Source organism: Thalassophryne amazonica, chromosome 19, assembly GCF_902500255.1.
Source record: "Thalassophryne amazonica chromosome 19, fThaAma1.1, whole genome shotgun sequence".
In the NCBI taxonomy this organism is placed as follows: Eukaryota; Metazoa; Chordata; class Actinopteri; order Batrachoidiformes; family Batrachoididae; genus Thalassophryne; species Thalassophryne amazonica.
In genome coordinates this window covers 12158164-12184348 of record NC_047121.1, presented here as the reverse complement: position 1 = coordinate 12184348, position 26185 = coordinate 12158164, and the positions used below count along the sequence as shown (strand labels likewise).

The following is a 26185-nucleotide window of genomic DNA, read 5'->3' as shown; positions in this document are numbered from 1 at the left end:
TCAGGAGGAGGGAAGCCCGCTGTAATGCTGATTTCATCCGACAGTGTCCCTAGGGGTGGATTCTCCTGGTGTCTGAACCCAAAACCTCTGTGATGCACCGTGACTGGAGTGAAAGATTTGGACTGAGAATGAATCCAGCAAACAGCTTAAATTGGAGGGGGAAAAAAAAAAGAGGTTAAAATACCATCGCTTCAAGGCCATTAGTGCACGAGAATCATGTAGGTGAGATAAAATAGAGATGGTGGGGTGAAAAAAACACAAACGCACGTCAGTGTGAGGCTTAAAACTGTTTTCTAATGATATCTGTCGACAAAACTTGCAGCTAAATGTCTGTTTTTGTGGAAGCGTGTAACACAGAGAAGCAGTTCACAGGGCGAGGAGTAAAATCTGGAAGTGAAATCAGTCAACTGTTGAAAGAAAAAGCATTGAGTGTTTTGTTTGTGCAAGGCTGCAAAGAGTTAAGCAGAAAAATGCCTTTTAACGTGTAAAAGGTAGACCACTTAAAGGTGTTGTATTGTGCAAAAATCAGTCACTGCTTATTCCCAACTGTAAGTTGTGCTTGTCAAGAGAAAGTGCTGTCCTTCGGTCTGCCTGTATGGCAAAACCTTCTGCATCCTACAAGTCAAGAATCATAAAACTTTTGAAGTTTTTCTGTTTTAATAGTGGGAGGTTAAAGATCTGCCTGCCAAAAAAAAAAAAAAAAAAGAGTATTTCTGAAATTTATAAATACCTTTTTTAACTGAAGAAAACTGCCAATTAAACTGACTATTTACAGGTATCTTACCAAAGGGGCTGATTACTTATGCAACCCATCATCTTGACTTTTATATTTTTAATTAATTTATATAATCTTGTAGAGATTTACTTTCATTTTGAGTTTAAGGATGATAATTTTAGAAATTTTATATTGAGAAGACTGGTTTACTTTTTGTATTTGAAACGCCATAAACAAATTCAAATATGTGAAATATCAAGGGGCTGAATACTTTTGCAAGCCCCTGTACATTTGATTGTGAAAAGCGCAATATCTACAGTGCATGTTATTGATAATCTATTTGTCTTTTATTCTGTACTAATCAAATGAGGATAATCCTGTCTGATTGAATTTCTGGAGTTGACTGTCATACAGAGGCAAGAAAGTATGTGAACACTTGAGATATGACACGTGAATGTTGGAATGAAAAAATCAGGCTTCTAAAATGATGCCCGTTAAACTCAGTGAAAATTAATCTCTACATCATGACTCTCATCTCACTCATCACTCATCTTCAACTGCTTATTCAGGATCGAGTGGGGGGGGGTCAACAGCTCCAGCAGGGGATCCCAGACTTCCCTTTCCTGGGCCACATTGACCACCTCTGACTGGGGGATCTCGATGCGTTCCCAGGCCAGTGTGGAGATATAATCTCTCCATCTAGTCCTGCGTCTTCCCCAAGGATCTTCTCCCAGATGGACATGCCTGGAACACCTCTCTAGGGAGGCATCCAGGGGCCATCCTTACCAGATACCCAAACCACCTCAACTGGCTCCTTTCAATGCGAAGGAGCAGTGGCTCTACTCCAAGCTCCTCACAAATGACTGAACTTCTCACCTTATCTCTAAGGGAGACACCAGCCACCCTCTTAAGGAAGTCCATTTCCGACACTTGTACTTGCGATCGAATTGTTCCAGTCATCATCCGACCCTCATGACTATAGGTGAGAATAGGAATGAAGATTGACTAGTCAATCAAGAGCTTCACCTTTTGGTTCAGCTCCCATTTCATCACAACAGTAGGGTAGAGCAAATGCAATACCACTCCTGCTGTGCCAGTTCTCTGGCCAATCTCATGCTCCATTGTCCCCTCACTCATGAGCAAGACCCAGACGTACTTGAACGCCTTCATTTGGGGCAAGACCTCATTACCTACCTGGAGTAGGCAATCCATCGGTTTTCCCTGATGATCCTCATCCCAGCCGCTTCACACTCGGCTGTGAACCGATCCAGTGAGTGTTGGAGGTCACAGGCTGACAAACCCAACCGGACCACATCATCTGCAAAAAGCAGTGATGAGACCCTGAGCCCACCAAACTGGAAACCCTCCTCCCCCCGACTACGCCTCAGTATCCTGTCCATGAATATCAGAAACAGGATTGGTGACAAGGTGCAGCCCTGGTGGAGGCCAACCCCCACCGGAAACGAGCCCGACTTTGACTTACTGCCAAGAACCCGAACACAGCTCTCGCTTTGTGAGTACAGAGATTGGATGGCCCTGAGAAGGGACCCCCTGACTCCATACTCCTGCAGAACCTCCCACAGTATCTGCTGGGGTACCCTATCATAAGCCTTCTCCAAGTCCACAAAACACATGTAGACTGTGTGGGCATACTCCCAGGCACCCTCCAGGATCCTTGTGCGAGAGAAGAGCTGGTCGTTTGTTCCACGACCAGGATGGAACCTGCATTGTTCCTCTTCAATCAGAGGTTCAACTATCGGCTGAACCCTCCTTTTCCAGGAGGGAAAAATATCAGTGGCCTCCACCTGTAAAGCCATCCCTGTTTTGGGTGTCATCCCATTGTTACTCCTCTATTACACCTGTTGTTAATTTTATTAACACCAAAGTAGCTGAAACTGATTAACAACCCCACCCTCATTACTTAACTGGCCAGATCAATATCCCAGAAGTTGAACTGACTTGATGCTAAACTCTGATTAAAAGTGTTCCTTTAATTTTTTTGAGCAGTGTGTATGCCGATGACTTAAAGCTATATGTGGGTAAAAAGAAATCAGTCCTTTATAGCCCCTGAGGCTTTCTGATGCTTATCTCCAGATTGTGTTGCGTGAAGGGTATGAGAGTCTATAACTCCCCCTGGACAAGCTGAGAACTCTAACCCTAACTCACCAGAACTGCATTTCAGCAGTCACGGTAACGGAAGGGTAAGTCCTGCTAAATATTGCGATTTCATTCCTAAATAAAGAAAAAAAATCCAGTATTGCTGTAACGTCTTCTCTTATAACATTTAACAAGCTCCCTCTCTTTCTCCGTCCATGTATCCATGTGTCATGTATTTTAAGATGTCTTGTGACTCTGTACGTCATGTGACAAGTACTAGTGGAAAAAGTATTGCAGTTTTTCCAAAATAAGGCTTTTTCAAATTGCCACCATTCACCCAGCTTAATATATGTGCCATATTTGTTGGGAAAGTGTAGTGACACGGACCCACAACAGGGGGTGTAAATGAACAGACAATGAAAGAGTCGAATATGAACACTTTACTGTTGTGAATGAGCACAACCACAATACAGAGGACTACAGAATTTTGCAAACAGTCAATCCACAACGGTGACGTGTGGGCAGGCTCGAGGATAGAAGATGTCTGTCCTGAGAAGAACCGGAACCACACGATTTCCTCCGCCACCGAACCTGGAGAATACTGGAGCCGCCAAGTCCCGAGTCCCCAGGTGGCCACTGTCTCCGAATGTCGGATCTGGTACTGCTGGCGAGGAGCAGAAACAATAAGAAGTGGGTGTGTGTACACCCAGTAACAACAATGGTGGGGATTCCACCTCCACCTCTCACACACTCTCGTGCAGCTCCTGTCTCAACACTTATCTGGCTGGTGTGTGAAGCGAAGCCGTCGCTGATTACACCAACCTCACTGAATTAGCTTCTGGCTGAGCAGTTTACCTTCACAGGTCGAAGATATCTCGGCAATGAGGTGGAGATGACGTCCGGGTTTTATGGAGTAGTATGATGAAGTGTAGATGGGTGACAGCTGTCACTCATTATCTCATGACAGCTGTCACCCCCGGCTGTGTCCGTGGCGGCAGCGCCCTCTCCTGCCTGAAGCCCGCACTTCAGGCAGGGCGCCCTCTGGTGGTGGGCCAGCAGTACCTCCTCTTCTGGCGGCCCACACAACAATATTTTTCAATTTGCTACATCGAACTGCACAATATTGTTTGTTTGAAACTGTCTGGAAACCATTAACATCACCAAATCCTGACTTTCCTCCCTTGAAATGCTTTTTTGGGTCTTCAGTCTGCGTCTGTTACTGCTTGTTTTTTGTTTCTTTGGGGGGGGGGCTTTCTGCCCTCAGTTTGTCTTCAGTAAGTGAAAAGCATGCTGCACTGGATTGAAGTCATATGAATAACTTGAATATTCCATTTTGTTGCTTTGAGAAGTCTTCAGGTTGCTTAAGCAGTGTTTTTTTTTTTTGGTTTTGTTTTTTGGTCATTATTCATCTGCATTGTGAACACCATCTTATCAGTTTGACAGCATTTGGCTGAAACTGAGCAGATAGCGCAGCCCTACACACCCCAGAATTCATTATGTTACTTCCATCAGCCTTCATGTCCCTGCCACCCCACTGCCTCCACCATGTTTGATGTGGTTTACTTCAGTTATTAGTCGTTCTTTTTCTTCATGTATTCTTCTCTTCCCATCACTCTGGTACAAGTTGATCTTCATTTCATCATCAAAATGTTGTGCCAGAACTGTTCAGGCTTTTTTTTTAATGTTTTCTGGCACAGTATAATTATGCCTTCCTGTTGTGGTTCTTGTTTTTGTTCTTGTTTGTGTTCCTGTTGGTTTCACCTGCTGTGGTAGATAGGTGGCTATTTTAGCAATGTCAGGATGGACCGGTTGTCTGCCTGGATAGTTGCCTTCCAGTACCCAAGGCGGTTCTGTGGTAGCAAAGCTCAGCACCAGTGTGAGCTCAAAGACTTGGCTTATTATTGAGTGTTACCAGAGGTTTGGATCTTGTCCTAAACTGGCTCTGAATTTATATTCATGAAGGCGGCTCTTGATTGTGACTTTGACAATGATTTGACTGAGTCCTCCAAAGTGTCCCTCACATGGCTGCATGTCGTCAAACAGTTTTCTTCATGAAGAAAATTCTGCCATGATCCACTTTAAGTATTTGCTGTGGTCTTCCAGGCCACCAGTGCATCCTTCTTTTTAAAGAATGAACCAAATAGTTGCTTTGACACCTCTTTGGATGCCACACTAAGAGTTCCAATGAACAGAAAACAAATCAACTTCAGATGTTTTACAGGCCACCTCGGTCATGAACCTGCTCATCAGAGAATCGTCCAATTACTTATGGTTTCAAAAATGGAGGGAATGTGTATAAAAATGGGTGTAATTCCTAATTTTTACTTGCATTTAACATCTCGATTTAAAGCTGAATGTTTAACCTACAAGCACATCTTGATTCCCATATCTTCTGGAGTGTCAATCGCACATCAAAAAACAAACAAACAAACAAACAAAAAAAACTCCTCTTGACAAGCAAAACAAACAAACAAACAAACAAAACAAACAAACAAAAATAAAAACAAAAACAAAACAAAATGCATTTGTAGAAGTGGGGAGGTGGGCATGAAGATCCTTGGTTTAAATCCCCATCAGACTGGGAAATCACTAAGTGCCCCTAGGCAAGGTGTACAGGTGAGCACACTGCATGGCAGCATGCTGGCACTGGTGCATGAATAGGTGAATGTGAGGTATCATTGTAAAGATTCAGATGGCAAAATGCTATAGAAATGCAGCCCATTTACCATTTTAAGTGGCACCTTTTTCTGTATTATCAGCTCTATTATACTTGGATTGTTTTGTGCATTGCTGTAGTGTACTTTTATTATTAGAGCTTATTTTGTTGAATGGTTTGATTCATTTGAAAATCCTGTGAATAGTAATTCTAATCATTACCTCCACCAAGGAGGTTATGTTTTTGGTCAGGTTTGTTTGTTTGTCTGTCTGTTTGTCAGCAGGATAACTCAAAAAGTTTTGAACGGATTTTGATGAAATTTTGTGGAGTGGTTGGAAATGACAAGAGGAACAAGTGATTAAATTTTAGTGGTGATCCAGATCACGATCCGGATCCCAATGCTAACGCGTTAGCATGTCTATGGCATTTTCAATGTTAAAAGTTAGCATTAAGCAGTTGCAGCTGTCATCACATTCGGGTGCATTTGTTTTCAAATTGTAATATTTCTTAAATTTATTTTTGTTCATAGATTAATAATCTAATGATTATTATATACAATTTTAGAGAAAGAGACAAAAAGAAATAGATCACTGTGCCAAGGAGGGAATCTCTTTAGGCTCAGTGACCCTATGGCCTTGTTTAGAGAAGTGTTTCATAAATGTTAAAAAATCATATATTTGCAGTTTAGTTGAATAATAAATTGAATTTTGTCTCTTATTTGTTTTTGTCTATAAGCACATGCAATATCAATATCAGTGCTCAGATGACAGTAGCTTCTGGGAAAGGTGCAAGTTGCAATAAACTGTGATGCCAAGCGCTAAGGATACATGCTATCCAGTCACAGCAGATGAAACTTTTTTTTACTACTGAGCAAACATCATTGTTAGACTTTTTTAGGTTCAATGATTTCACAGCATGTAGATGTTATGGTGTCAGTGACCCCATGGCCTTGGCGGAGGTTTGCACTCTTTGAGTGCTTCCAGTTATTATTGTTATTATTATTAATAACAGCCTGGTCTCATGCAACGCTGTCATGATACCATCATGAAATGTAGTAGATTTTTGTGACGGGATCATGTATTTCAATTGACAGTCTAACTCTAACACCCCACTGCGGGTCTGCAAAACCAGTCCAGTTTCATGGCAGTTTGTGATTTATTAGATTATGATACCATCCTGAAATCAGATGGTGATACACTTCGTGAAGGTATCACAATCTAATAGATTAGACAACTTTACATGATGCCATCAGAAACTGCTGTGAGACTGTGTTCTTAAGAACAAACCTATGATTTTTACCTGAGCCCAAAATATGGCCATCCTTGTGTCCATCTGTCTGTCCATCTGTGCTCAGCATAAGTCCAGTCCTTTTACTGACAGGGTCTTCAAATTTACAGGGAGCATTTTTGGGACAAAGACCTTGGACAAGTTCAAAGATGGCTAACCTGGACCTATTTTAAGAGGTTAAAAATTCACATTCTTTCTACACACTCCTTCACTGATTACATGCTCATATGGTCCCATTGAGATCTACCTTTAAAAGGTAGATCTCAATGGGACTTTACAACTTTACAGATGTAAAGTTTCCAATTCACCTAACCTGCCTATCTTTGGATGTGGGAGGAAGCCGGAGCACCTGGAAGGAACCCACCCAAACATGCACACCCCACACAGAAAGGCCACAGGTGGGAATCAGTCCCATGACCTTCTTGCTGTGAGGCAACAGTGGTAACCACTAAGCCAACGTGCTGCCAATACACTATTTCTTTATGAGTGTATTGTGGTGGGCGAAATTACAAATGTCACTATACAAATACTTATCTGACTGTATACATGCACGCACGCACGCACGTGTAAATCCTGAAACAGTTGAATGACAGAGAGGAAAAACCGAGCATAGATATGTGCATGACGTTTGTTCAGCCACAGACAGGAGGAGTGTGAGCGGCCAAGTGCAGAGATGAAAGAAGAAGAAAAAAAGCAGCAGGTTCTGTGAAGTGTTTCGTCTTCCCGTGGTGCCCTGAGACCATCCTGTCCATCTCGCCCAGAGCCTGAGCAGGACAGACAATAAAATGAGGGACGACCAGAGGAAGTTCTGAGTGCTTCAGGCGTTTGTTCCCGGCCAACTTTAGTCCGTTCCACTTTCCTCTGGAATTCAGCTGCTCCTAGCTTCACTCCACCCCCTCCACTCTCCTCTCTGTGTCTCCTTGGCACCTTTGTCCTCTTCTATATCCTCCTTCCCATCCACACTATGACATTTCTCTATCTTTATTTTCAATTCTATCGCCCGCGCTCTCGCACTCTGGCGGTCTGCGTTGTCAACATTAGCATTAAGCCTGCGTTAGCCCTCTGCTGTGCGCGCTCTTTCTGGCCCCCATTTTCCAGCTCAGCATCTCGGCACAGATAATACAGGAACACCGTCACCTTATCGCCTCAGAAATGACATGGCGTGCTCACGCTGTGTCAAACGCCGTTTCGTCCTGCTCCTATCTGATCCCCAGACAGAAAATAAAAAACTGCCCTGCTGAGTGCTGAGTGTGAGATACAACTCTGGATCTTTAATGGAACATGTGTTTGTGTGCGTGTGTGTGTTGCTCTTCGCTGTCAGCGCTCATATAACGAAGGACAAGCAAAGATAATGTGGCGCTGGATTTATTTACTGACGACAACACGAGGTCTTAAAGGGTGAATACTGAGTCATGTGAGGCAGCAGCGAGGGCAAGAACAGCAAATACATCCTGCACACTAAAAAGAGGTTGGAACCCTCAGTTTACTGTATTACATACATGTATATTACACATAGTTCCCAAAGTAGATGCATAGACAAGTGTACAGGTTTTATATCATGATCTCAACTCCATTTCTACTTTTGATTTCCTTTCTATCCATCCATCCATTTTCTTCTGCTTTATCCGGAGTCAGGTCGCGGGGGCAGCAGCTCAAGCAAAGCCGCCCAGACCTCCCGATCCACACACACCTCCTCCAGCTCCTCCGGGGGAACCCCAAGGCGTTCCCAAGCCAGCCGAGAGATGTAGTCCCTCCAGCGTGTCCTGGGTCTTCCCCGGGGCCTCCTTCCAATGGGACGTGCCCGGAACACCTCTCCAGCGAGCGTCCAGGGGGCATCCGGAAAAGATGCCCAAGCCACCTCAACTGACTCCTTTCGACGTGGAGGAGCAGCGGCTCGACTCCGAGCTCCTCCCGAGTGACCAAGCTCCTCACCCTATCTTTAAGGGAGCGCCCAGTCACCCTGCGGAGGAAACCCACCTCGGCCGCTTGTACTCGCGATCTCATTCTTTCGGTCATGAGCCAAATCTCATGACCATAAGTGAGGATCGGAATGTAGATCGATCGGTAAATCAAGAGCTTTGCCCCCCTACTCAGCTCTCTCTTCACCACAATGCTCCGACACAGCGACCGCATCACTGCAGACGCTGCACCGATCCGTCTATCGATCTCACGCTCTATCCGTCCCTCACTCGTGAACAAGACCCTGAGATACTTAAACTCCTCCACTTGAGGCAAGGACACTCCACTGACCTGAAGAGGGCAAAGCACCTTTTTCTGGTCGAGAACCATGGCCTCGGATTTGGAGGTGCTGATTTTCATCCCGGATGCTTCACATTCGGCTGCAAACTGCCCCAGTGCACCCTGAAGGTCCTGATTTGAAGAAGCCAACAGAACCACATCGTCCGCAAACAGCAGAGACGAGATTCTGTGGTTCCCAAACCAGACCCCCTCTACACCCTGGCTGCGCCTAGAAATTCTGTCCATAAAAATAATGAACAGAACCCGTGACAAAGGGCAGCCCTGGTGGAGGCCAACGTGCACTGGAAACAGGTTTGACTTACTACCAGCAATGCGAACCAAGCTCCTGTTGCGGTCGTACAGGGACCGGATAGCCCTTAGCAAAGGACTCCGGACCCCGTACTCCCAGAGCACTCCCCACAGGGTGCCCCGAGGAACACAGTCGAACGCCTTCTCCAGATCCACAAAACACATATGGACTGGTTGGGCAAACTACCATGAACCCTCGAGCACCCGATGGAGCGTGTAGAGCTGGTTCAGTGTGCCGTGAAGGACGAAAACCACACTGCTCCTCCTGAATCCGAAGTTTGACCATCGGTCGAATTCTCCTCTCCAGTACTCTGGAATAGACCTTACCGGGGAGGCTGAGGAGTGTGATCCCCCTATAGTTGGAACACACCCTCCGGTCCCCCTTCTTAAACAGAGGGACCACCACCCCAGTCTGCCAATCCAGAGGCACTGTCCCCGATCGCCATGCGATGTTGCAGAGGCGTGTCAGCCAAGACAGTCCCACAACATACAGAGACTTAAGGTACTCAGGACGGATTTTATCCACCCCAGGAGCCTTGCCACCGAGGAGCTTTCTAACCATCTCGGTGACTTCGGCCTGGGTAATGGACGAGTCCTCCTCTGAGTCCCCAGTCTCTGCTTCCTCTTTGGAAGACGTGACGATGGCATTGAGGAGATCCTCGAAGTACTCCTTCCACTGCCCGACAACATCCCAGTCAGGGTCAACAGCTCCCCACCCGCACCGTAAACAGTGTTGGTGGAGAGCTGCTTCTGCCTCCCGAGGCGTCGGACGGTTTGCCAGAGTCTCTTCGAGGCCGACCGATAGTCCTCCTCCATGGCCTCCCCGAACTCCTCCCAGACCCGAGTTTTTGCCTCTGTGACCGCACGGGCTGCGGCACGCCTGGCCTGCCAGTACCCCTCAGCTGCCTCTGGGGTCCCACTTGATTTCCTTTCTATGCCAACCTTTTCATAAGGTTTTGTGGAAACCACTTCATCATTAGAAGATTAACATTGTTATCCTAAAAATATTCTGGCTCCTCCCTTTTTAAAGGATCATTCCATCAAATATAACAGCAGTTAATACAGGCAGGAACCAACAGTTTCAGCAAGTATAGTCAGTTTTGGCCCATTCTGAAGCACAATAGTCTTTTTGTTTTGTTTTGTTTTTCTGGGTTCTGTTACATTGTCTGGATCCAAAATACAACAGCATGGACTCAACATTAGTCTTAATTTTCTTGCCAAACATTTTGCCAGTCTTTTCTTTGAACACATCCTTTGATATTTCCTTTCTCTTGCTCTTTTTGTGGACCTGCCCTGAAGTTCTGTAGTTTGAAATAATTATGATCTTGAATAGGTGTGGGCTGAACTCTTGCATATGTCATGAATGAGCTCCTGGGACCATGCATTGATATGCATGTAGGCTATGTTCAAACTTTTAGATCCAGAAAACATGGTTAATTGCATGATCCATGTGGGCTGGGGTGGGCTATGGGAAGTCTCCTTCCTCAGTGATTGATCTGGTATCAGCTCAACCACTGACTCATGAACATACGATGCTCTCCAAAAGTATTCAGCCCCTTGGTATTTCACACACTTTAATTTGTTTTTGACATTTTAAATACAGTAAGTACATCAGGCTTCTCAATATAAAAATTTCTAAAATTATCTTCCTTAAACTCAAACTCAAAGTAAATCTCTACAACTTGATATAAATTAATTAATTTTAATTAATTAAAATATAAATGCCAAGATGATGGGTTTCCTAAGTAATGGGCCCATTTGGTATAACACCCGTAAATAATCAGCTTTATTGCCAGTTTTCTTCAGACAAGTCAGCGGATGGATACATGAACATTTACAAGTCACTGAATATGTCTTGGTCTTTATTTACATCAGTTATGAAGAAATACAAACAGTATAGCACTCTATGGTAAATCTGAGTGACTGTGCAAGAAGAAGAGTGAGGAAAGGCACCAAGACACCCAGATAACCCACAAGAAGTTACATGCTTCTCTGGCTGTGACTGGAGAAATTGTGCACAGCAGTGATGCCGGTAACGCGTTACTAAGTAACGCGTTACTCTAATCTGACCACTTCTTTTAGTAACGAGTAATCTAACGCGTTAATCTTTCCAAGTCAGTAATCAGATTAAAGTTACTTCTCCATGTCACTGTGCGTTACTATTATTTTTCATTGTGGGTCCATAGCAGCATTAAACTTGGTCTGTGGGCAGGAGGTCGGGGTTCGACTGAACTGCACACTTTCAGCGAGCTGTGAGCTTTTCATCCGCGGTTTTTTGCAGCTGCTCGACTCGTCCTCACCTCTTAAAGGGCGGTGATCAGCACACCTGCACTGAGCTTTACGAACACATTTTTATACTTTTTTCCTCCTTTATTTAGAATTCTGAGCTGCTCCGTATCGTCTCGTTAAAAACAGCTGATCCTCGGCGACGCGTCAACAACTAACACTATTTTCCACTCAAATGCACCTAAACTCTCTTTCTGAGGACCACATGATGTGAAAACGCAATAAAACTTTCTTACCTGTAAATCTGGTCCTGTTTTCTGCATAAATAAATGTTATCCATTCTTTGTGCTCAAACGCCGAAGCAGGGGCGAATCCAGATGGGATGGGGGCGTGGGGGAGGGATGTGCCCCCCCACAAAAGCCCTAGATTAAAGGTCCAGTTTTGAAGCCGTTTTTTACTACAACTACTAATATTGCTTAAAATAATAATAATTTCGACAAGTAAAATGTTTAGAGAGAATTTAAATGTTAGAAAAATGTTAGAATTTAATAGTTACATTTATAAACAATGTAGGTTTGAAATTGCAAGTTTTACTGTTACAGTGCTGTCAACAGTTAAATATGAGGTCAAGAAAGAGGTCTTTATTTTACTTTTTATAAAACAAGTATTTATTTTCATTGAAGTCAAGAAAGGGTGACTATAAAGTGAGTTTTGGCAAAACAGGTATCATTGTCATGTTGACGTGGGTTGTTGTCGACAGCTGGGAAAGTAACTAAAAAAGTAAATAGTAATCTAACTTAGTTACTTTTACAATTGAGTAATCAGTAAAGTAACTAAATTACTTTTTCAAGGAGTAATCAGTAATTGGATTACTTTTTCAAAGTAACTGTGGCAACACTGGTGCACAGTGCATGTTTTGTATTTCTATCCCAAGTTATACAGCTTCACGGTGAAGTGTTATAGAGGAGGATTTTCTTTCACCAAAACATCAAATCTAGGCTTGCATCTCAGAGGAACCTTCTAGCAAATTGTAGCTGAACTTTTAGGTCTTCTTTTTAAGAAAATCCTCCACCATACCACTTCATCATGGAGTTTATAGTTGTAGAGATTTGCTTTGAGTTTGAGTTTAAGGAAGGTAATTTTAAATGTTTTTATATTGAAAAGCCTGGTTTACATTTTGCATTTGAAATGGCATAAACAAATTAAAATGAATGAAATACCAAGGGGTCCAATATGTTTGGAGGGCCCTTCTTCTTAGAAGAAGAGCCTTTTTGTGAGTGTGTGTGTATATATATATATATACACTCAACAAAAATATAAACGCAACACTTTTGGTTTTGCTCCCATTTTGTATGAGATGAACTCAAAGATCTAAAACTTTTTCCACATACACAATATCAACATTTTCCTCAAATATTGTTCACAAACCAGTCTAAATCTGTGATAGTGAGCACTTCTCCTTTGCTGAGATAATCCATCCCACCTCACAGGTGTGCCATACCAAGATGCTGATTAGACACCATGATTAGTGCACAGGTGTGCCTTAGACTGCCCACAATAAAAGGCCACTCTGAAAGGTGCAGTTTTGTTTTATTGGGGGGGGGATACCAGTCAGTATCTGGTGTGACCACCATTTGCCTCATGCAGTGCAACACATCTCCTTCGCATAGAGTTGATCAGGTTGTCAGTTGTGGTCTGTGGAATGTTGGTCCACTCCTCTTCAATGGCTGTGCAAAGTTGCTGGATATTGGCAGGAACTGGTACACGCTGTCGTATACGCCGGTCCAGAGCATCCTAAACATGCTCAATGGGTGACATGTGCGGTAAGTATGCCGGCCGTGCAAGAACGGGGACATTTTCAGCTTCCAAGAATTGTGTACAGATCCTTGCAACATGGGGCCGTGCATTATCCTGCTGCAACATGAGGTGATGTTCTTGGATGTATGGCACAACAATGGGCCTCAGGATCTCGTCACGGTATCTCTGTGCATTCAAAATGCCATCAATAAAATGCACCTGTGTCCTTCGTCCATAACAGACGCCTGCCCATACCATAACCCCACCGCCACCATGGGCCACTCGATCCACAACATTGACATCAGAAAACCGCTCACCCACACGATGCCACACACGCTGTCTGCCATCTGCCCTGAACAGTGTGAACTGGGATTCATCCGTGAAGAGAACACCTCTCCAACATGCCAAACGCCAGCGAATGTGAGCATTTGCCCACTCAAGTCGGTTACGATGACGAACTGGAGTCAGGTCGAGACCCCGATGAGGATGACGAGCATGCAGATGAGCTTCCCTGAGATGGTTTCTGACAGTTTGTGCAGAAATTCTTTGGTTATGCAAACCGATTGTTTCAGCAGCTGTCCGAGTGGCTGGTCTCAGACGATCTTGGAGGTGAACATGCTGGATGTGGAGGTTCTGGGCTGGTGTGGTTACACGTGGTCTGCGGTTGTGAGGCTGGTTGGATGTACTGCCAAATTCTCTGAAACGCCTTTGGAGACGGCTTATGGTAGAGAAATGAACATTCAATACACGAGCAACAGCTCTGGTTGACATTCCTGCTGTCAGCATGCCAATTGCACGCTCCCTCAAATCTTGCGACATCTGTGGCATTGTGCTGTGTGATAAAACTGCACCTTTCAGAGTGGCCTTTTATTGTGGACAGTCTAAGGCACACCTGTGCACTAATCATGGTGTCTAATCAGCATCTTGATATGGCACACCTGTGAGGTGGGATGGATTATCTCAGCAAAGGAGAAGTGCTCACTATCACAGATTTAGACTGGTTTGTGAAAAAGATTTGAGGGAAATGGTGATATTGTGTATGTGGAAAAAGTTTTAGATCTTTGAGTTCATCTCATACAAAATGGGAGCAAAACCAAAAGTGTTGCGTTTATATTTTTGTTGAGTGTGTATATATATATATATATATATATATATATATATATATATATATATATATATATATATTCTATTTCTACCTCATTTTCTTATTTTATTGTATTGTTACAAGTATTATTATTACTGCTTATCCTTTGCACACACTGTTTGATGGAGGTGATGATCTAGTGGTTAGGGGAGGTCCCCTATTGCTCCCGGTGTGTAGTGAGCGCCTTGTATGGCAGCACTCTGACACTGGGGTGAATGTGAGGCATTATTGTAAAGCGCCTTGAGTGTCTGATACAGATGGAAAAGCGCTATATAAATGCAGTCCATTTACCATTTTCCTCTACTCGCACCCATCTTGTGTGTTTTTTAAGAGCTGACGTAACGTGAATTTCTCCACTGTGAGATCAATAAAGTCTTATCTTATTTTTATTGTCATTGTACATACATACAACAAAATTTGTCCTCCGCATTTATTAATAATTCATCATTAACTTTATTCAGTAAAAAGAAGCATACATAATTGTATATAATGACAACATAACAATAATAAAATACATTATGAAACATTGTTTAAACCTGGTGCTGTTACTACAATACAAACCATAATTCATTTTGAATGCATTAAATGATTCCACAATGGTTTGTTACTAAAGAAATTTTTTTCTAAGGTTCAGTCTTGACCTTTCTACCTCAAGGCTACCTATCTCATTTAACCACCCTAATTACAGTTAGACACAATCCAGCCACTAGGAGCAGTGGACAACCACAGTCCAGTGCCCCGGGGACGAACTTCAGATGTAGAGACGCTGCCTTGGTCAGGGGCAGAGAAAGGAGGAGATCCTAAATAAGCATGATTTTTGATTGTGGGAGGAAACCGGAGTGTCCAGAGGACACGGGGAGAACATGCAAACTCCACGCAGGAAGCAATCCCACAACCTTCTTGCTGTGAGGCATCAGTGTTAACCACTAAGCCAGTGTTCTGGGCTGATCTGCACCTGCTTGTTTTCTAGTTATCCTGCCATTGCGAACACTGAATTATATGGTTCTTTAGTTGCAACATTTCTGTCATCACAAGTTCTGTCAATCTTGTGCTGTTTTTTTTTTTTTTGTACAGCCTGACTGACAAATTGGTTGACTGATGATAGTGGCTTATATGAGCCTTTCCTGACCATATCAGTATCTGTGTTATTTTAGCCAATATAATAAAAACAACAACTTTATTTTACTGAATAAATAATTCAGCAAAACATTGTGTCTGTTGTAAATGGTGCCATTATGTACTTTGTCCAGCAGAGGGTGGTCTGACAGCATGGTTTACAATGCTCTCAAGCATGGCTGGGACCCCTTCACCCCCCTGCTCACATTAGCTACAAGAGAGAGAAGCAAAGCAACCAGCTAATTTTCAATCAGAGTGTGCATTTTACAGTGACAAGAGACTGGTGGTGGCACAGTGACGGTGGACGAAAAAGAACTCCATTTGATGCAATGCAGAGAGATGTGACATGATGACGTGATGACAGGGTGACCTATGTTGGTTGGTTGATGGTTACATTTATAGTTCATCTTTAAATTGTGAAACATCAAGCCATTATGACATTTCTTTGTTGTAATGGCTTGATAATGAAATGTTAGGACTCATTGCCATTTCTTATGAATAAAGCTGTAACATGACAAAATGTGGGAAAAGTGCTGTGCTGTGAATACTTTCTGGATGCACCGTACCTGCTAGTCTAGGTCTAGCCCCCCCCACCCGAATCTGGTCTGCTTCAGGTTTCTTCTCCAATCAAAAAGTGCTGAAGGAATTTTTCCTGATCACTGTCAGCAATGTGCTTGGTCATGGGCTGAATAAGATTAGGTGTGTAAGGAGTCATTGCAATTGGGGAATCTGCTCATTCATGGAATGACATCATATTGTAACTTATTAAAACAATTTTATACTTGTTGTAAGCAACTCTTTCCATTGTGAATACTGAAATACAACTTGAGTAGAATACTCCAGACACTGCTGCTAACTATATATTGTATTATTTTATACTGTTTTTAAATTTAGCTCTATTTGCACTAATTTATAGATATATTTTTATAGGTATTTATTACTTGTTCCAGTTTTTGCTGTGTACTCCGGTAGCCAAGCAACGGCATTTCGTTGCCAGACTCACTGTTGTGTTTTTGTGCAATGACAATAAAGAAAGTCTGAGTCTAAGTTTGAAATAAAACTGTCAAATTTGCAAAGTAAAACATACATTTTTATTCTAAACCAGTGAGATATGTTCAGTTTTTTTCCCCCCAGTGGAAGACTTAGAAATTGTGGCAAACATTAGGTTACCAAGCTTAAAAACTTTCTCTTGTTTGGAGTCTCAACCCTGATTATTGTATTATTATTATTGTTATTATGACCTATTCTTTTTATCTTCTAAAAGTATCTGGAGGTCAGAAATCGCAAGTAGGTCTGAAATCACCTCTGCTACTCAGAATAAAAAAAATTACCATCATCGTCCTCATGGTGGTGCTACACTAACAACCACTTCTGAACCGTGAGTCATACAAACAAACTTTTTTAATTGGATTCCTTGCATCCTCAATCAAACAAGACTGCAGACTTTAGCATTTTTTTTTGTGACAGCCAGCATCATGTTTGATGTGACAGCGAGTCCACGGTCTTACCTGCGAGCACAGGTCCGGGGGCTTGCCCCCAATGCTGTGGGGCATCTCACGGCACCGCGTGGACAGGTTGAGGATGGCCGTGGCCGCCATGTGGGCGGCCTCCATATCGTGACTATAATCAAAGCTGCTTTTGCTGCAGGTGCTGCTGGCGCTGCTGCCCCCGCCCCTGCCGCCCCCTCCTGTGCCCCCCCCTCCACCGCCACAGCTCAGGCTGCTGCTGCTGCTGCTCGGGGCGTAGGTGCTGGTGGTGCTGCTGGCTGAGCTGGAGTTCTTGCAATAACGCTTCACTGCGGGACGCCAAACAAAAATACAAACTTTATGAATAAAACACTGATTTCTGCTGAATGGTACCTTAAATTTTATTTTGTGGAATACTGCGAAAGAAAAACAAATTCTAATATAATTTTTAAGTACCACCAAGGTGTCATACAAGTTTATTTTCATTGAGGGTCCATACGTGATGTTTCTTGCAACTGCACCCTGCAGATTTATGTTTTTTTTTTAGTATATTGTATGAAGGATCACAGCAAGAGTATTTAAAATGTCAACATGTTATCATAATTTTTTTAATTTATGCCATTTACTTGATAAAGTGGAAAAATTACAGCAGTAATTAATTTTCAAATGACATGGCAATCCAAACAAAATATAATTAGAAATGGACAACATAATTTCAAGCCCAACACATTTTTGTATGCAAGTTTCAGAGCTTCATTATCCTTTTTATTTTTTATCTTCTATCTTTTTATCATTATCATTTTAATCTTAAAAAAAAAAAGAAAAATTGGTACCTGCGTATTAAAGATCGAAGCGCAAATAATTTTAAAAGACTACCAAAGGTTTACCCAGTTTTCTTTTTATTACTGGTCAGCAAATATTGCCAAGTTAATTTATTGGATCTCAATGTACAAAAGCAAGAGGGGTCCTACTTAGGCGTATCTGGAAGTTTTTTTCTTATCGGGGCACCTCTCCCATTTCTCTAATGTGCTCTCCACTGCCTGTAAAAGTTAACAGCATCAAACATTTTGCAGTTGCTAAAGAATCTCTTTGAGTTTGGTTCCAGTTCAGAAAACATTTTAATTTCAGTACTACATGTGAGCATATGCCGTTACCTGGTAACCATCTGCTTCCTGTATCCCAGAGTGATGCAGGATTTCAGATATGGCACAATAAGGGTCTGATCATTTTTAGTGAATGTTCTCAGATAGCATCTTTGTAACATTTGAAACCCTTCAGCGGGATCATGCTGTATCAAGAACACATTTCTTTAGATACCTTCAGGCTCGAAGTTTTGCCAAAAGTCATGACTCATTTCCATATATTTCAGGTAAGGACACCCCTGATGCTATATTGGACTGGGACCCAGTTGCAAGAAGCAACATTGCTAAATTATATAAAACATTGCAGGTTAATGATGTGTCTTCCTTGGGCAAAATTACATTTGTTACATTTGTTACCTACATTTGTTTTGGAGTAGCATTTTTGATGCCTTCTCAAGCATTTGCCAGTTAACAATTAATCCCAAACCACTAATGGCTATATTTGGTGTGCCAGACAAGGACATGAACATAACTACCCCTCAGTCTAATTTTGTGGCCTCGGCTCGCTCCAGGCTCTGAGGCTTATCCTTGGTAACTGGAAGTCTTAGAAGCCTCCATCATTTGTATCCTGGGTTAAAGAAATGTTATCTCTGATTCCACTGCAGAAGCTTACAAATTCATCAATACCTGGTCTCCATTTCTAAAATTCACCATTACTCTTTCTTTTCCTCAAACTTTATGAATACTATGTCCTTTTTTTCTTCTTCCATCCCATATGTCAAATATGATCTTTCGATACTTCTGTGAGCCCGTGTGGGTCTGTACACAATCTGCAGGCAATGCTCATATGCCATCTTTAGCATATTGCACCTGTGCTGTGTAATTAGGTTCGCAAACTAACATGTTATAGTCAGTGGCCAATAAGTGGTGTATTGTGTGAAAGAAATGCCCCTTAATTATTGTCCTTTTTATGTTACCAATGTGATTTACTTATTCACTCTATGCATATAATAGTCTTTTCTCTTTTTCTTTAATAGGTGTTGCAATGGACATGGGGGAGGGGGTAAAATGATGTGCTGTTTAATTGTATGTTCTTGTTTTCCTTCTAAAAAATAAGTGAAAAGTTATAAATAAAGTTGTTAAAAAAGACTGCCAAAGCAAACAAACTGCTTGCAAGTTGGTTTGTTCAAATCAAAGCAACAAAAGTTTGGTTTGACCAGGAACACAGTACTCTGAGGTGGATTTTCAAAAACAAAGGGCAAATTTAAAACAGATTAAAAGATAAATAAATAAAGCAAAATGCCACTGGTTTTTATAAAGCCTGATGATGAGGTTGGGTGGAACAAAAACCATGAAATTTTGAGACAGAATCGAATTAAACTGTTAGAGTAAAAAAAAAAAAAAAAAAAAAATTCCACAGCGTTGATCAGAACCTGACAGTTTTGCTGAACAGGCACCCTTACATTTTGAAATCAGGGGTGAATGTGGGTTGGACCTTTTCAGTTATTATTAGAGGTCTGTTGCATTAAGTTGTCCCGGGTTCAAAAGCATGACATAAAGTTATTATTGTTACTATCATTATCTGTATTAGGAGATATGAAGTTATTAGTAGTATTAAGTAGTATTATTATATATTATTAGTAGTATTATGTGAAGTTAGCAAAGTAGCAAATTAGCCATAAGACATACTGCTCCAACAGCTCCAAGGCCCCAAGGGGCGAAGACCCCATTGTAATCATTAGGATTACACACGCATGCACACACATATACATCTTCAACCGCTTACTCCAGTCAAGGATCACGGGGGGTGGAGCCTATCCCAGCAATCATGGCGCATGAGGCGGGGTACACCCAGGACAGGACCATCATTAGGATTAATGGATTATTATTATTATTTGTCTGACTTATTTTTTGTTGCCTAAAAGTATCTGGAAGTCAGAAACTGTAAGGGTTACAAAAAGCAAAGTTAGCAAGTAGGTTCGAAATCACCACCGCTACTCAGATTCAAAACATTACCTTTATCATCCTCGCTGGTGGTGCTATAATAACCATGTTTACATTTTGGCTAATAACTTCTGAACCGTGAGTTATACAATCAAACTTTTTTTGCTGTATGCCTTGGGTCCTTCTGCAGCTATCAGGATAGGCCACACCCATTAGCATCTAGATAGCTTTTTTGGCCATTTTGAGTTGTTTGCAAAACTGTTTTTTTTTTTCGTTACTCCTCCTACAATTTACCATGTTCGGACTGAATCGAACAAAAGTTATTGTATGGATTTTTGAGCTTTCCTGTTTCCTTTATGTTGCTGCTGGCTGCCAAATTTGAGGGGGTGTGACCTAATTCACTGAATGTGGTCTAGCTCATGAAGGAATTACTCTTTTAACATCAAACTTGGGGGGCAGGGTTAGTATGGCCTTCTTCAAAAATTGATACCTTAAGTGACCTGATGGGGGTACTACAACCACTGCAATAGACCTTTGCCCATGACTACTGAACCCTACATTGCAGAATCACAGTTCTTTTTTCCTGGTGTTCTTTGTGCTCAGGTGCATCTAGACATACTGGCCCATCTACATCCTTTTTGTAGCTTTGTTGCCAGTTAGATTTATTCCTGTTTTTCACAACTACTTTTTTTTTTGCGCAGAGACTGCAAAAGGTATGGCAATGAAACTTGTCATTCAACTTAAACAATTCACCCATTACGCATGAAAAAATACACTTAGAAACCATATGATGGTGCTATAATAACCACATTTACATTTTGATTAATTACTACTAAACTGTAACACACTGAATCTATTTTTTTACATCTACATTCTTTTGACTTTCCTGCAGTTACCAACGTGGCCACGCCCACTTTTGCCAGGGACTTTTTCTGCCATTTTGAATAGTTTGAAAAAGTGTTTTTTTTTTTTTTTTTTGGTTTTTTTTTTGCTGCTCCTCCTCCAATCTTCCAAATTCTTTGTTAAATGGATGCCATTGATGGCTCTGCATCTAATGACATTGGTCACTTAAATTTGTGCCATAACAATTTGTTTTGGCCATTTTGAATTTTTTTTTGCAAATCTGTGTTTTTGCTTGTCCTCCTAAAATTTTTGCACAATCATCACAAAATGTGGCACATACAATATTTGAAATGAGACACATAAAGGTTTTGTGATGGGTTTTTCATATTTCTTCTTGTGTTGCCATAGCTAGTTGTCAATTTTCAGCTGGAGTGGCAAAATTCAAGACATCTGCTATCTTTCATGAATGAATTACTCTTTTGATACCAAACTTGGTTGACATATTTATTATGGACACTTGCAAAAAATGATACATTAACTGACCTGATGGGAGTGCTGCAATCACCAAAATATACTTTTGGCACCATCTTCTGAAACCCTAACTCTAAAATAAAAATTTTAATGGATCAGGATTCCATGGAAGATTCTGCATCTAACCATACAGGGCCCGCCTACTTCAGCCTTGAAAGTCTTTGGCCAGCCCCATGGGGGCTCTTTAACACCACAGTAGACTTTGACAACACCAAGTGTATGGCGCCATGAATGACAAATTGCACAGACAGGTAGTTACAGCAACATAGGAAGATTAAATGAACAGGGGCTGCTTTACACAGACGTGATTTTCGTGGGTTGAATTGTGAGAATAGACCCCGTCAATCGTCGCTTGTGGCTAAATTTATTATTATTATTATTATTATTATTGTAGTAGTGGTGAAATTTACTAAAACACATTTGCACAAACATTTCTCAAAGTGATCTGAGTTATGTTATACTGTACTTTTCCAGGCCAAAAAAGATGTTTGTTTTCCTTGGAAATACATGTGAAAACTTGGCTTCATCTTATATTCAGTTGTCTTGACTTTTACAACCCCTGGCAATAATTATGGAATCACCAGCCTCGGAGGATGTTCATTCAGTTGTTTAATTTTGTAGAAAAAAAGCAGATCACAGACATGACACAAAACTAAAGTCATTTCAAATGGCAACTTTCTGGCTTTAAGAAACACTATAAGAAATCAAGAAAAAAAAATTGTGGCAGTCAGTAACGGTTACTTTTTAGACCAAGCAGAGGGAAAAAATATGGACTCACTCAATTCTGAGGAATAAATTATGGAATCACCCTGTAAATTTTCATCCCCAAAACTAACACCTGCATCAAATTAGATCTGCTCGTTAGTCTGCATCTAAAAAGGAGTGATCACACCTTGGAGAGCTGTTGCACCAAGTGGACTGACATGAATCATGGCTCCAACACGAGAGATGTCAATTGAAACAAAGGAGAGGATTATCAAACTCTTAAAAGAGGGTAAATCATCATGCAATGTTGCAAAAGATGTTGGTTGTTCACAGTCAGCTGTGTCTAAACTCTGGACCTAATACAAACAACATGGGAAGGTTGTTAAAGGCAAACATACTGGTAGACCAAGGAAGACATCAAAGCGTCAAGACAGAAAACATAAAGCAATATGTCTCAAAAATCGAAAATGCACAACAAAACAAAAGAGGAACGAATGGGAGGAAACTGGAGTCAATGTCTGTGACCGAACTGTAAGAAACTGCCTAAAGGAAATGGGATTTACATACAGAAAAGCTAAACGAAAGCCATCATTAACACCTAAACAGAAAAAAAACAAGGTTACAATGGGCTAAGGAAAAGCAATCGTGGACTGTGGATGACTGGATGAAAATCATATTCAGTGATGAATCTCGAATCTGCAGTGGGCAAGGTGATGATGCTGGAACGTTTGTTCGGTGCCGTTCCAATGAGATTTATAAAGATGACTGCCTGAAGAGAACATGTAAATTTCATTGATGATATGGGGCTGCATGTCAGGTAAAGGCACTGGGGAGATGGCTGTCATTACATCATCAATAAATGCACAAGTTTACGTTGACACTTTTCTTATCCCATCAATTGAAAGGATGTTTTGGGATGATTAAATCATTTTTCAAGATGATAATGCATCTTGCCATAGAGCAAAAACTGTGAAAACATTCCTTGCAAAAAGACACATAGGGTCAATGTCATGGCCTGCAAATAGTATTGGATGTTAATCCAACTGAAAATCTTTGGTGGAAGTTGAAGAAAATGGTCCATGACAAGGCTCCAACCTGCAAAGCTGATCTGGCAACAGCAATCAGAGAAAGTTGGAGCCAGATTGATGAAGAGTACTGTTTGTCACTCATTATGTCCATGCCTCAGAGACTGCAAGCTGTTATAAAAGCCAGAGGTGGTGCAACAAAATACTAGTGATGTGTTGGAGTGTTCTTTTGTTTTTCATGAATTAAACAACTGAATGAACATCCTCCGAGGCCGGTGATTCCATAATTTTTGCCAGGGGTTGTATGCCAAATACCCTTGAAACAAGTGCCCACCATAAGACTGATGTGCCTCTAATGTTCCATGGATGTAGTTGGTTGGAGTGTAAATGTTGCTCAGGACTGCTGTGTTTATAAGCTTAAGGTGATAAATGTAGCAGAGTCATCAAACAACTCTTAAGCAGCCATGAAATAAAGGTGTTATATAGAGTATAATATTTGAAAATGGCAAGCACAAAAAAAACCTCCTTAAAAATAGCATATTATTTCCTTTCTATAAAAAAATATTTGATCTTTAGAAAATCCCAAAATATACATTGTAATAGAGGGGTCATCTTATAATCAAGGTTAGCTTTTATTCAGAACAATACTACTATAAAACCATTACATTTTGATGTAGATCTGGATCAAGAAGGAGTAGAAGATGGAGCAAGGGCATTCAAATAATTTATAACATTGTGAGAAATATCAATATTATGATGAACTGATTTTCAAGAAACTGCAGTAAGAGAAATAAAAAGCTAAATAGACCGAACCAGAAATTTTTTTTTTTTTTAACTTGGGTAGACATTTGAGCCATATTGACAGCCTATATAGTTCATCTCTTTAAAGATTAACCCAACTTGAGACCACATGATGTTAGTCGAGGGGATTTTTGGTGTTATCGGGGTAAATGCATGAGCCAGGTTAGAAAACTGTTTTGTGAAAGCATGGCACATAAAAGTAGAACTTCACGTTTGTATTTTTAATCTGAATGATTCTCAGCAGTGTGTTGTACCGTCATATCCTTTGGGGGAGGAGTCCCGATGCCCATGGACTTTTGGTGCAATGGCCCGTTTCCCGTATACTTGGTGGTTGTTACTACCGTCGAAGGCGCTGTAGTCAAAACTGGTCTTGGAGTACTTCTCCAGCTCCTTGGCCAGGTTGGAGCGGGGAGTGCTGGTGGAAACATTGTTCTTGTAACCATACTGTGGATAGTCCAGTTGTTTGACAAAGCACATAGGCCTGGAAAATAAATGACGAGGGGGTGGAAGTTGGACCGAGGCACTCAACATTGCCCAGGGGAGGATAGGGAATTTATGGTTTGGTTAAAAAATAGGCAAACGTGAAAACAGGAACACTTATGACAATATCCCAAGATTTCTACTGAGTATATGGAGGATGATGCTGATGGATGGAAGTGTGTTTCAGGGAGCATTGAATCCCTTTTCAACACACAAGCACAGCATGGATGAAATTCTCCTCTTGCTTTCAAGAACAATACCTGAAACAAATCTTTTTTCCTTCATGCTGAGTCAATAAAAACAGAAAATTGAATTTCGGCATTTCTTTTATTACACTTGCATACATCTGATATGCTTTTATAGTTTGATATGCAGTTATAGCCTCAATCTAAAAGCCGTAAGATATGAAAAGTAAGATCTTGCACCACTGATGTTCAGTGAGATATGAATATAAAATTTTTAACATTGCTTATGACTTTTCATCAAAGCATTTTCACGACTATCAAAGAATGTCATTCAAAAAGCTCTTACTTCCACTGTGATAAATGAGGCCAATTTGGTTGAAATCCAATAAGGCAATTTGATTTCAATAGTAAGCACAGAAAGGAACGTGGAGAGAGCGAAGAATTCTCAGGGGACAAAAGAAAGAACGCAAACACAAAACAAAAAGGGAACACACTAACAGTACTGAAAAACACAGTGGGGAAAAAAGGAAAGCACAATTTCCACCTACATCCTCTCACTTCTCAACATACAAAACACAATAAACAAACATTTACACAACCGTATTTATTATTTATGGTACAGAAATCATGTTTTCATGCAGCCACTTTTAAAGGGCCCTACTGTAGCGCACAGCACAAAGGCATTAGGGGGGTGTCACAACTCATCTTTGCTACTTACACAGTTTGAATTTACAATGGAGGGGGTAAGCCACCAAAGCTCCCTGAGGTGAAGCAGTCATACAGTAAGGTGAAATTTTGTATTTTTTCTTTAGTGTTTATGTTGTTTTTTAAAATTCAGTTTCATTGTATGTACAACAAAACTGTATGTGTGCTGCGTACACATACAGTACAGATATCATCTAAATTTTACAACCATATAGCAAGACATAAAGCCCCAGGGCCCCAAAGAGAGGGACCTTTGTTCTCCTGCAAAGATATCATCATAGCCAAACACCTCGGTCCAGCAATCTCATGACTCCATAAGATCTTCTCAGACATCTGTCAAAAGGGAAATGCTGGAGACCCAGAGACATGTACTTTATTGTTATTTTTTAGTTGCAGAAACTCTGAAACTGCATTTCAACAGGAGTATTTTGTTCCTGTTGTAAGGTTGTACTGCATTTATTCTGCTGTAGCAGTGATAGTTCTTGCAACATTGCCACTGCTGGTATTGGCTGTCAGGGTGATGCCAACATCAGCTGGAGCACCCAGGATTGGTAAAACAACTCTGGTAGTTCTTGGTTTCCACGTACCTGGTAGTGAGGGGAACAGGACAGTCACTGATTGCCATTGGCACCATGTGACACTGCGATCAGGCACCAGTGATTCACAATGAAAAAAATTAAGAAAACCCAGTTTCACTCTTTTTTTCATGATAAAGTCAGGAAATGTGGTCATTTTCTTGTTGCTGTCAATTTTCGGCCACTATTTTTAAACTTAAATCTAACCATAACCCTAATGCTCCCTTCCCCCCGCAACCCCAAATGTCGTAATACCAT

The 26185-nt window shown here is 41.3% G+C and overlaps 1 protein-coding gene across 6 annotated transcripts in view; it reads right to left on the bottom strand.

Annotated features, from left to right (window-relative positions):
* myt1lb (myelin transcription factor 1-like, b) overlaps nt 1-26185 on the bottom strand; it is a 430716-nt gene that overhangs the window by 35976 nt on the left and 368555 nt on the right. For 5 of the 6 annotated variants that reach the window (XM_034194911.1, XM_034194910.1, XM_034194914.1 and 2 more), the window contains 2 exons: nt 24237-24463; nt 17094-17380 (listed from right to left, as the gene is read on the bottom strand). In XM_034194911.1, coding sequence (XP_034050802.1) covers nt 17094-17380; nt 24237-24463 — 514 coding nt within the window. The remainder of the gene's footprint in view (nt 1-17093; nt 17381-24236; nt 24464-26185) is intronic. The other variant, XM_034194915.1, reaches the window with a different exon arrangement.